The sequence below is a fragment of the Toxorhynchites rutilus genome, chromosome 1 (assembly GCF_029784135.1).
Source record: "Toxorhynchites rutilus septentrionalis strain SRP chromosome 1, ASM2978413v1, whole genome shotgun sequence".
Classification (NCBI taxonomy): Eukaryota; Metazoa; Arthropoda; class Insecta; order Diptera; family Culicidae; genus Toxorhynchites; species Toxorhynchites rutilus.
Genome location: NC_073744.1, coordinates 9,462,189 through 9,474,600, shown reverse-complemented (window position 1 = coordinate 9,474,600; position 12,412 = coordinate 9,462,189). Strand labels below are relative to the sequence as shown.

General features: G+C 35.0%; 2 protein-coding genes across 2 annotated transcripts; both read right to left on the bottom strand.

Moving 5' to 3' along the window:
* Positions 1-4,375: 4,375 nt before the first annotated feature.
* Positions 4,376-4,985, bottom strand: LOC129762489 (mite group 2 allergen Gly d 2.02-like). The gene is made up of 2 exons (XM_055760796.1): positions 4,857-4,985; positions 4,376-4,794 (listed from the first exon to the last, which is right to left on the bottom strand). The coding sequence occupies exons 1-2, from the start codon at positions 4,921-4,923 to the stop codon at positions 4,412-4,414; spliced, it is 450 nt and encodes a 149-aa protein (XP_055616771.1). The 5' UTR covers positions 4,924-4,985; the 3' UTR covers positions 4,376-4,411.
* A 213-nt stretch (positions 4,986-5,198) lies between these two features.
* LOC129762490 (uncharacterized) lies at positions 5,199-5,798 on the bottom strand. Its single transcript, XM_055760797.1, has 2 exons — positions 5,673-5,798; positions 5,199-5,602 (listed from the first exon to the last, which is right to left on the bottom strand). Exons 1-2 carry the CDS (start codon positions 5,737-5,739, stop codon positions 5,223-5,225), a joined length of 447 nt encoding a protein of 148 aa, XP_055616772.1. The 5' UTR covers positions 5,740-5,798; the 3' UTR covers positions 5,199-5,222.
* Positions 5,799-12,412: the final 6,614 nt, after the last annotated feature.

Here is a 12,412-nt window from a genome sequence, read left to right as displayed (position 1 = left end):
AGAATAAGAATAAGAATAAGAATAAGAATAAGAATAAGAATAAGAATAAGAATAAGAATAAGAATAAGAATAAGAATAAGAATAAGAATAAGAATAAGAATAAGAATAAGAATAAGAATAAGAATAAGAATAAGAATAAGAATAAGAATAAGAATAAGAATAAGAATAAGAATAAGAATAAGAATAAGAATAAGAATAAGAATAAGAATAAGAATAAGAATAAGAATAAGAATAAGAATAAGAATAAGAATAAGAATAAGAATAAGAATAAGAATAAGAATAAGAATAAGAATAAGAATAAGAATAAGAATAAGAATAAGAATAAGAATAAGAATAAGAATAAGAATAAGAATAAGAATAAGAATAAGAATAAGAATAAGAATAAGAATAAGAATAAGAATAAGAATAAGAATAAGAATAAGAATAAGAATAAGAATAAGAATAAGAATAAGAATAAGAATAAGAATAAGAATAAGAATAAGAATAAGAATAAGAATAAGAATAAGAATAAGAATAAGAATAAGAATAAGAATAAGAATAAGAATAAGAATAAGAATAAGAATAAGAATAAGAATAAGAATAAGAATAAGAATAAGAATAAGAATAAGAATAAGAATAAGAATAAGAATAAGAATAAGAATAAGAATAAGAATAAGAATAAGAATAAGAATAAGAATAAGAATAAGAATAAGAATAAGAATAAGAATAAGAATAAGAATAAGAATAAGAATAAGAATAAGAATAAGAATAAGAATAAGAATAAGAATAAGAATAAGAATAAGAATAAGAATAAGAATAAGAATAAGAATAAGAATAAGAATAAGAATAAGAATAAGAATAAGAATAAGAATAAGAATAAGAATAAGAATAAGAATAAGAATAAGAATAAGAATAAGAATAAGAATAAGAATAAGAATAAGAATAAGAATAAGAATAAGAATAAGAATAAGAATAAGAATAAGAATAAGAATAAGAATAAGAATAAGAATAAGAATAAGAATAAGAATAAGAATAAGAATAAGAATAAGAATAAGAATAAGAATAAGAATAAGAATAAGAATAAGAATAAGAATAAGAATAAGAATAAGAATAAGAATAAGAATAAGAATAAGAATAAGAATAAGAATAAGAATAAGAATAAGAATAAGAATAAGAATAAGAATAAGAATAAGAATAAGAATAAGAATAAGAATAAGAATAAGAATAAGAATAAGAATAAGAATAAGAATAAGAATAAGAATAAGAATAAGAATAAGAATAAGAATAAGAATAAGAATAAGAATAAGAATAAGAATAAGAATAAGAATAAGAATAAGAATAAGAATAAGAATAAGAATAAGAATAAGAATAAGAATAAGAATAAGAATAAGAATAAGAATAAGAATAAGAATAAGAATAAGAATAAGAATAAGAATAAGAATAAGAATAAGAATAAGAATAAGAATAAGAATAAGAATAAGAATAAGAATAAGAATAAGAATAAGAATAAGAATAAGAATAAGAATAAGAATAAGAATAAGAATAAGAATAAGAATAAGAATAAGAATAAGAATAAGAATAAGAATAAGAATAAGAATAAGAATAAGAATAAGAATAAGAATAAGAATAAGAATAAGAATAAGAATAAGAATAAGAATAAGAATAAGAATAAGAATAAGAATAAGAATAAGAATAAGAATAAGAATAAGAATAAGAATAAGAATAAGAATAAGAATAAGAATAAGAATAAGAATAAGAATAAGAATAAGAATAAGAATAAGAATAAGAATAAGAATAAGAATAAGAATAAGAATAAGAATAAGAATAAGAATAAGAATAAGAATAAGAATAAGAATAAGAATAAGAATAAGAATAAGAATAAGAATAAGAATAAGAATAAGAATAAGAATAAGAATAAGAATAAGAATAAGAATAAGAATAAGAATAAGAATAAGAATAAGAATAAGAATAAGAATAAGAATAAGAATAAGAATAAGAATAAGAATAAGAATAAGAATAAGAATAAGAATAAGAATAAGAATAAGAATAAGAATAAGAATAAGAATAAGAATAAGAATAAGAATAAGAATAAGAATAAGAATAAGAATAAGAATAAGAATAAGAATAAGAATAAGAATAAGAATAAGAATAAGAATAAGAATAAGAATAAGAATAAGAATAAGAATAAGAATAAGAATAAGAATAAGAATAAGAATAAGAATAAGAATAAGAATAAGAATAAGAATAAGAATAAGAATAAGAATAAGAATAAGAATAAGAATAAGAATAAGAATAAGAATAAGAATAAGAATAAGAATAAGAATAAGAATAAGAATAAGAATAAGAATAAGAATAAGAATAAGAATAAGAATAAGAATAAGAATAAGAATAAGAATAAGAATAAGAATAAGAATAAGAATAAGAATAAGAATAAGAATAAGAATAAGAATAAGAATAAGAATAAGAATAAGAATAAGAATAAGAATAAGAATAAGAATAAGAATAAGAATAAGAATAAGAATAAGAATAAGAATAAGAATAAGAATAAGAATAAGAATAAGAATAAGAATAAGAATAAGAATAAGAATAAGAATAAGAATAAGAATAAGAATAAGAATAAGAATAAGAATAAGAATAAGAATAAGAATAAGAATAAGAATAAGAATAAGAATAAGAATAAGAATAAGAATAAGAATAAGAATAAGAATAAGAATAAGAATAAGAATAAGAATAAGAATAAGAATAAGAATAAGAATAAGAATAAGAATAAGAGTTTCGCTAAATATTTATCTACCGTAGCTATTGCAGCAGCTTGTAGATCATGTGAGACTTCAAGATTGCCAACCAATGCACAAAACTCCCCCCCCCCCCCTATAGATGACCGCACTTCATCACCAATGTTTTGTGATGACATTTTTTGTCATTTTGATGTCATTTTTAGCGTCCTTATCAATGACTTGTGTGTCTTGCTGCACTTTCTGTTATACCCAAAACCTCGCTGCTTGAAGCGAAGATCTTCAATGTCTATATAACATAGAATGTATGATTAGATACTTTTTTGAGGAGCAGTGAGTAGACCTAGGTTTTATTTTGTAATTTATGAGAAACAAGTATATCCAAACCAGGCATTTTGAAGCGTTGTAACGTCACGAAATAGAGCATCTATATATATAAAACTGGATTTCTGTCTGTCTGATTCTTATGGACTCGGAAACTACTGAACCGATCGACATGAAAAATTGGTATGTAGGGGTTTTTGGGCCGGAGAAGGTTTTCATGATAGTTTGAGACTCCTCCCCCCTCTCTAAGGGGGGCCTGCCATACAAATGAAACACAAATTTCTGCATTTCTCGAGAATTAATCAAGCAAACGGAACCAAATTTGGCATATGAAAGTTTTAAGGTGCAATAAATGTTTTTACGGTGGTTAGATACTCCTCTCCCTTCTCTTAGGGTGGACTGCCATGCAAATAGAACACAAATTTTTGTATTACTCGAGAACTAATCAAATCGATTGATGCAAAAATCTCGTTAACCCATCAGGAATTGGCTGAGCACTAAGCGTTTGAAATTGAACAATTTTCACGATGCGATCGATATTCGGTTCCCAATTTGAACCCCAATATGTTCCCGAAAGACGTAATCCTATGTCAAAAAAATCATCACTGAATCAGAATCTTGATTCCGATATAATTGTTGAAACTTGATTGGTTACTGCACTCAGAGAAAAAAAAAGTTAATAAACCAATAAATTGGTGACTCGTTAGTCATTTTCTACCGTATTAATTGTTCGTACATACCACGAGAGGAATTGGTAAACACAAATGTAAAGTAGAACTACGTTCTGTCAATTCAACATCAGCCCAACATCGATGATTCATTAATATCGAGCAAGGTTACATTTTGTACAGCACTATTTTTTTTATAAATTTATATTATTCGGATAAATGTTCATTATCTTTATATTGAAAATTAATGAAAAATGTTTACTGGTACGGGTCCTGACTCGATCCCCAAAATTGCAACAGCCATTTATCACATAGAATTATTGTTTTTGACCGGCTTCGGAATCGAAATTCTAAGTAAAACTCTTTTAATATGTTTTCTACTGATCGGTGTGTTCGATGAGTGGAAAAAGGAGGAAACCGAAGTCAAATCAACACTTTCAAAAATGATGGTCCTTCACCGATCTTTTTTTTTTTTTTTTGAAGCAAATCTATTCCCAATCGGACGGGATTGTCGTACACCTCCGCAGGAGGAGCATCAATTGGCGGCTGCAATTTTAATTTGCATAAGATCATTTCAACCACTCAAGAATTAGATTGATCGATGTATAGAAGAAAAATATATGATCCAAGGAAACATTCTTGTTCAAAACAATAATAAAATTTCACTAATTCGATCTCCAGTTTAATTTTGTTTATAGTGATTTATTACGCCATAATTCGAGCAGACGAACGGAAACAGATGAGCGGCTGGCCGTTGTCTCCCGTAAGCTGCAGCTGCAAATCTACAGTGATACCCCCGAATGGGGCGGAGGCTGGTGTGCTGAGGTGATAGTTGATCATCTCACCCTGTTCAATCGGACAGCCGCGATTATTGAAGAAGTTGCATGCATCTCGCTGCTCTACTGGCAAGTCATATGGCACACGGAAATTTCCCAGGAAAATGTCAAGCGTTGCAGCCACTGATGAACTGGTACGAGCCGCAAGGAAATCCAGATCCATGTCGACCATACCACCTATGGGAATCACGCAGGGTTCTTCGGTGCAACCAACGACACGTACCTCAACCGGCGTGGGAGCATTGTTTGCACCTGGCGATGGAGTAAACCATTAGAGAGCACCGAATTGGTGATTTAGAAATAGGAAAACATACAAGGTCGCACGGCTAAGCCGAAGACGACAGCAGGCAACAGAACAACCAGGAGAGCGGATTTTAGCATCGTTTCCGTAACACTACACCAAACACACTGGCACCGAATCTGGAGTGCATAGGTTTAAAAGACACGCTTATCGAAATTAATGCAATCTTATCCACGGCCAACTTATCGTGATCTATCCGAAATAAACCACTCGTCTGGACTGGTTATCAGTTACACGGAAACACCGTGAACAAATCCAAAGTCCATCATTTGTTGGACAATCTGCGCTGAGTAACCGACGGAAACAGATACCATTTTTACCCCATTCCTTGTCATCGACACAACAGAAGCAAATCTACAATTCGAATCTTTATTCATCCTCAAGCAACAAGCCTCACATCAGCGGCAAAGCAAACCACCTTTTGGGCACTATCACCGGTAATCTCGAACCGCATCCGAACGGTAACTCCAATGATTGGAGCTTCCACCGGGGCTGTTCCCCGCATAGTGACCCTCTGGCCGGCCGTCAGCGGACAATTGGCATCGATATTGGCGCATCCATCGCGTAGATGCTCGGGTGTATCGTACGGCAGATTGAACGGACCCAATGACGCCGTCACGTTCACCGCCAGGCTGTTGGTGGCGATAGACGATTCAAACTCGACCGCAAAGCTGAAATCCGAATTGTTAGGGACCGGACAGGGCATGGCGTTGCATCCCGGAATAACCACCGCAGTGGGGTGCGGATAGGCATCACCACCTGTAGCATTGTGGAAAATATTATTTTAAGAATGCAAACGTTGCAGGCGTATTGCACTTTGTACACTTACATCGATGCACTTCGACAGCGATGACGGCTGTCGCTAGGAAGCTCAGCAAGAAGATAGCTTTGACCATGATTACGAAAGCCGTCCGACTAACTGAGGTAAGCCTGCTGCATCAGAAATGTTTATAAGTGCAACGAAACAATGAGCTTCGATTAGATAACCTCCGATAGCCGGTCGACCGGTTGGTAAAAGGAAAGCAACTGGTTATCTATTGAATTTGTCATCCTAGCAAAAAATTTCGGATCGGATGATCCACTTTTTGACGTAGGACTACGTCTAACCGGAAGATATAGGGGGTGAAATGGAAATCTAGGCACTGAACAAGTAGGAAAAAATGCAAGATTTGGAACGCTTATAACTCGAGAATTTCTCAATAGATCGCAAAGGTTTTTGCATCAATTGATAGGAAATATATCTACGCATCTATCATAACGAATAACATTTCATTTTTCTTGATATAAATAATTGAATAATTGTGAAATATCAGGCATTGTCAAAATGCATTATGTGCCCATTTTTGATTGGTCCATTTTGTGCTCCTCAAATCGTACCGACCAAAACGGGCAACCAGAGCAGCAGCGAAATAGAATGAAGCACGATTGGAAAGGAAAAAGAAAAAAATGAGGGAAACATTGGTCGCAGTCTCACACATGCGTAACTCTCAAGCCAGCCAGTCAGCTTAAAAATCCCCGCTCCGCTGCCGTAACGATCATTCTCATTCAAACCGTACACCACATCGGTTCGCATCACAACACATCAACAAACCAACCCAAGCAGCCATGTCTGGACATGGTAAAGGAGGAAAAAGTGAAGGGAAAGGCAAAATCCCGCTCAAACCGTGTTGATCTGGAGTTCCCCGCAAGGGTAGCCGAGCGCGTTAGTACCAGTGCACCAGTCCACCTAGCCGGCGATATATAGTTTCGGCCGCCGAAGTGATCGAGTTAGCTGGCAAAGCTGCTCGCGACAATAAGAAAACCCGCATTCGGAACAGAACACATTCGGTTCGGTGGACATCAAGACAACAGGCAGTTGCAGCGAGTGGCGAGTGGCAAACGCAATCGCAAAACGGCATCAGGTAGCAGAAGAAAAAAGTTTGTTCTTTATACAAACTGCTTTGGTGGCAAATCCAGAACAAGGCGGCATCGAGGGCGTTCGAAATGGTTTTTTTTTCAAAACCACGAGTACTAAGTTTTCTAAATTGGAACCATTCTATAAAACAAGGCGGTTTTCAGGGCCATTAAACCTTCCAAAAAAGAGTTTAGGAAATACAGTTCAATGCTTTCTAAAACAATATCCAAAATAATAATAAAACACAAATTGATTTTTTCATAATTTGTTTGCCAGGATATGATGAGTATGTGAATTTGGCAGTTGTTCTGAGCTTATTGATTTTCACCAATTCTTAAATTGCTTCTAGATTGAAAGTACAGTAATTTACACTTATCTCGACATTTAACTAATTGGACGGACATGTAATGCGACATATTTAGTTGGACATTTTTGTAAACATAGAGTTCGGGGTCCAAATTATGACCCAACATTGAAAGTCGACACTGTACCACTGTCATCGCAAATGTTCAATTACAGGTTAAAATTACCTCCAATCCGATACTGAGTGGTGGTAATGCGACGTGCCATTGAATGTAATTTACTGTAAAATATGTTACAAGCTGGAAGGGAAGAAATTTTCCAACTGTGAAAGCTGTGGCGAGTGGCAAACGCAATCGCTAAACAGAAAGGTTTAGCCGAACAAGATGGGGATATCGAGTGATAACAAAACAATAAACTCTTTAGATTGAAGATAATTTTGTGATCCTGAAAAGGACCCTTTTTAGCCTGCATGTGAATCCAACAAGCGAACAAATCGTAATGAATGTATTTTTTTTGCCATCGCTCCCTTTTAACGATCATTCGTAACGATTTGTCTCTATCCTGTGAGTGTGTACCGCTAGAGTATAAAACACCCGGACCCCAAAAAAATATCTTATTTACTTTCAAACCGTAAACCCGTGTGGTTGTACGGCATCGGCATCGTGGACGTAACAAAGGAGAACAAGTTAAGGGAAAGGCAAAGTCTCACTCGAACCGTGCAGGTCTCCAGTTCCCTGTTGGTCGCATTCACTGATTGCTCCGCAAGGGTAACTAGGCCGAACGGATTGGTGCCGGAGCACCAGTATACCTAACAGCGATTATAGAGTTTCGGCCGTCGGAGTGCTCGAGTTGGCTTGCAAAGCTGCTCACGACAATCAGAAAACCCGCATCAAGAACAGAGCATCTCCGGTTAGGCGCTCATCAAGGCAACAATTAGTTTCAGTGAGTGGCAAAGTGTTTCTCCGGCACGTTGCATTAAATGTAATTTACTGAACAACATGTCACAAGCTGGATGGGAAGAAATTTTCCAACTGTGAAAGCTGTGGCGAGTGGCAAACGCTATAGCTAAACAGGAAGGTTTTACCGAACAAGATGGGAATATCGAGTGATAACAAAAACACAACACCAAAGGTTCTTTTCAGAACCATCAACATATTCATAAAGAGTAAACAGTAAACTAATCCATTTTCAGGTAGATAGGTAGGTATTCACGTAGGAGAAGAAAATAAAACAATATATTTAAAATATATATTTAACAAAAGCTGTCCCCTTTGTATAGTCCTACGTCACTCCGGTTATGTCCCCGACATTACCCACCCGTCTTTTTATCTATTTATTGTTTTTTAGTTTGTCTTCAAGGAATCTTTATATTTGGCATTACATATTTCTGTTTTGTGTAAGTGGAATGAATCATTTTTGCTGATTATGATCATAAATTGATCTGACGGTCAACAGGATCATATTTAATTAGCACTTGCCAACAAACAGCGTTTTGTATTCTTGGCATGTTACCTCTTTCTGATAAATTATAATCCAATCGTCGAATTATACATTCTTATGGACAAATGTTTTTAATAGCTCGGAGAATTACAAAACAACAATGGTTGTTACACGTGTATCGAGAATTGAACTCATGGTGAAAACTTTCCCTTGCACTTCGGATTGTCTTTAGATACACTATCGTATATAATTTTTGAAATTTCAAATGCTCTCCATATTTTGTTTTATTTACTAGTTGCTTTCGACTCCGAAACGCAAATGCAATCCTAGTTGAAGGCAGTTTTACGACTGGCACGCGGACCAAAACAACTTATAACATTTCAGCACGACATTCAAGATGCTTGGTATTACCCAAATAATTTTGTGGTGCACAACCTTCGACCCTGCTTCGCCATCGCGTCAGTTCAATGCATTGATGCAATATGAAAGGCACCAACGAAGCCTTTATGATGACAGAAACAAACAATGTTAACTGCCTGGAAAAGAGAGAGTTTTGCTACCGTCATGCGAATCCAAATCGCAGATCGCGTCCACAGCTCAATCCGAAACGAACACATGTGATGGCGAAAAACAAGGAAGAACAAGCGATGTTCATTACTGAAAGTTTGCCTCAGCAAGATCCACCGTTTATACTCTAGGCAAATATTCCCCTTCATTCTTCTTCTTTTTCTTTGTTCACAGAGACTTTGAATCTTACGATTTCCCCTTCGTTGCTCGTCGATAAGTTACTCGTTATTGATGGCATGGGTAGAAAAGCTCACAAATCAGCAGAACAAATGTATGGGAAAATAGAAACGCTTATAGTTTTCATGAATTTTAACCATTTACACACCAGGGGATTGTAATGTATAGCATATCAAACAAATCCTAGGGAATTTCCAATTCGTTTGGTACGTAAATCGCCAAAATCCGTTTGCGGCAAAAATAGATATTAACGTTAACTTTATTTCATGAAAACATGACATGTTTTCTGATTTGGCACCCTTAATGAAAGACGTAGTTCTACGTCAAAATATTATGATCCCATAACTTTCATGTAACCAATAGAGCTGAGCATATAACCCTTCATCAATATTAAATCTTCCTATAGAACATTGCTTTCTATAATTTATATCGTCATATGCGGTCCATATGGTAAGGTTTTGCCATAAAATGATAGCTTAGTGTATTAGGGTTTTCTCTAGCGCTCTCCCAAGAGCCGTTTGCTCTCGTGAGAATTGTCGCGTAATGATGGTTATGAGCGAAGTGAAATAGCAGATTTTCAGGAATAATTGAGATGTTCAAGGGCAAGACATATTTTCACCTTCAAAACGTCGCGAAAGTGAAGTTGTGAATCGATTGGAAACCACACCTCATACCTGTGGTATCCTGAATTTAGAGTGTAGCTCTGGTGGTGAAAGGTAAACAAGTAGTAGAGTTCAATCTGTCAATACAGATAGACGTGTTTGCAACATTAGGAGTTTTACATGAAATAATTACAATTAGTTGTAGAAGTGCGAAACATTTTTACAGACTTACAGAGTAAAAATCAATAAGTGTGTTTGTGTTTTTTTTAGCATTGCAAAAATTCGCGTCATCGAAGGTACGGTGTCGCCACCTATGAAAGTTTCGCGTGTTAGTGAAAAATATGTAAACAAACCGTTGCATATTTTCTCTGTAATTAATATACTGATTTCTCGAAAACTTGTACCGTGTTTATCTTACAATTAGTGAAAATTGTTGAAAAATAGTTTTTCTTAGCTGTTTCGATGCTCCGAACCAAAATTTATTGTCATTTAGTTGTGAAAAAAAGCCGTTGAAGTACATCCTCTGTCAATCTACCTGCGAGAGAGGTAAACCGAATTAATGAAATTTGATATAAAAATATCCGCTTAGTGTTCATAAAATACCTAAAATACAAAGATCTGGCTTCTATTCAATCAGTGCTCTAATATTTTTCAAAATATTTTCCTTAGAACGTGTGAAATATGGTCGTCAAAAGCTGCGCAAATTGCCCGGAGAACATGCAAGTCGGACGAAATTTGCTTGAAGCTGACTCCGAACAATCTGCAAAATTCAAAAGCCGTATTGTTTGTTTCGTCCCCGGATGTAAGCAGAGATATCGCCCGGAATTTCGGAACATACTTAAGCAAATGATACAAAACAGCCATGACGTGTTTGCACTTCCCTTTGTCAGCTTTACAGGAACACGAAAACAACCATTTGGAGAAGGAGATTTTCGTACGAATTTTTATTGTATGGGGTTCCGAGCTTGGAGATGATGACTGGAGGCAGGACGAGAAAATACTGAAGCCTTCATCGTGAACTTCTTCAACACCAACTATTAAAAGATGTCCAGCTTTGAATACTCTTTCGCCTTCGACGACTAAACGGCTTCCACCCGCAGCGTAATCGAACACATCCGCAAACTCCACAGCCACGTGACAGGTTTCATTTTCTCCGACTGATGGCTCCTGATAATGCATGAAACAAGGTCACTGAAAAACACTTATAAGTTAAATTCAGCTTAAGCTACGGCAAAGTTTTTTTCACTGCATAAGGAAAACTCATTTTCCAACCGTTTGGAAGATAAATTTTGCACACAATTATTAATTTTTATTAAAATTTAGTATCCTGAAAGTTTGTTTACTTTTTCACAAGTAAAGACAGTGTCCTTTGGATGCGGTAAGAAAACGTTTTCCCCTGCAGTAAATTTATGTGATTTAACTAAATTAGCATCCTAGAGGATCTTTCGATACATACTCACCATTACGAAAATTTCTGTAAAAAACGTTAAAAACGGTGCGTTTAAAAATCACATTCTTTTTGCAATTCTTTGTTGACATTCGCTTCACGCACACAAGCTGTCAAGTTCAGCTTCGTAGTCGCGAATTGTGTGTGTAGTGTTACTGTCACTAGCAAAGGAGCAGGTTAACTTGCTGACATATGCGAGAGGTCTCTCTCTCTTGCGCTCGTGAATTTGTGTAGGGGAGGGGGCGGGGGGTTCTGAATCGGTTCCCGAATTATAAAGACCATAAAATATAGGGTTTGATACGTATGTAATTTATAATAGAATAATATGATATATGGCCAGTCCAATTAATTTTATAGGTGTTCCTTCTCAGGATACCAAAGATAATCTTTACCAAGTGATTTGTCATGTAACATTATAGGAATTTCGTTTCGTCGAATGGTGAATAGTTCGCGTTTACGTTATCACATCACTTACCTCAGTGAATCCTGATTCATACCTCTCCCTCTAACCACAATCCTTTCCATGATAAACACTAGGAAACCACGCTATACAGGCGACCCTTCTGGCCTTCGGGCGGTGAATATCATACAAATTTTCCTTCCCTTCCTCTGGTGACTATAAGCACGCGATCGGCGTCGTTATTGACTCTTTAAAACTCGAATCACCGAAACTGGCACAATGAGAATGATTTGCTCCTTCAAGCGTCATTCTGTGTGTTCTTTGTGCAATTTCGCTGGTTCAGGTCAATCACGGAGAGCAACTACGAAGTGTACAGTGTACCCAAGCTCAAGCTTTATAATTTACAGGTCGCAACCGCTCAAAACTAATAACTGCCAGGTCGATCTATAGTTTCCAAGTTTAACCGTTAGTCCGAACAATAATCAATCCTTCACCTCCCTGAAGTTAAAAATTGTGAAAAACGCACTTGCTTTTAAGTACGTCTTGTCGTGTAACGCTGGAGGAGCAGGTACAATCGTTGGGTTGAAAAGTTGGTCTTCGTTATAACTTCCATCGATGGCCGGTGCAATCGCAGATTCTACCATTTATTATGCATGCATAATTCCGGATGCCGTAATGGGAAAAGTCTTAGCGAGGCTGAAAGTATTTTCTGTCCACAAACAGGAGTAGGAGTTTGAAA

What these genes read in the sequence shown, in the direction of transcription:
- LOC129762489 (XM_055760796.1), bottom strand. Translation starts at nt 4,923, where the DNA reads ATGCTAAAATCCGCTCTCCTGGTTGTTCTGTTGCCTGCTGTCGTCTTC. An exon ending in CGGCTTAGCCGTGCGACCTT is followed by an intron (nt 4,795 to 4,856) that starts GTATGTTTTCCT and finishes CTCCATCGCCAG; the next exon opens with GTGCAAACAATGCTCCCACG.
- LOC129762490 (XM_055760797.1), bottom strand. Translation starts at nt 5,739, where the DNA reads ATGGTCAAAGCTATCTTCTTGCTGAGCTTCCTAGCGACAGCCGTCATC. An exon ending in CGCTGTCGAAGTGCATCGAT is followed by an intron (nt 5,603 to 5,672) that starts GTAAGTGTACAA and finishes ACAATGCTACAG; the next exon opens with GTGGTGATGCCTATCCGCAC.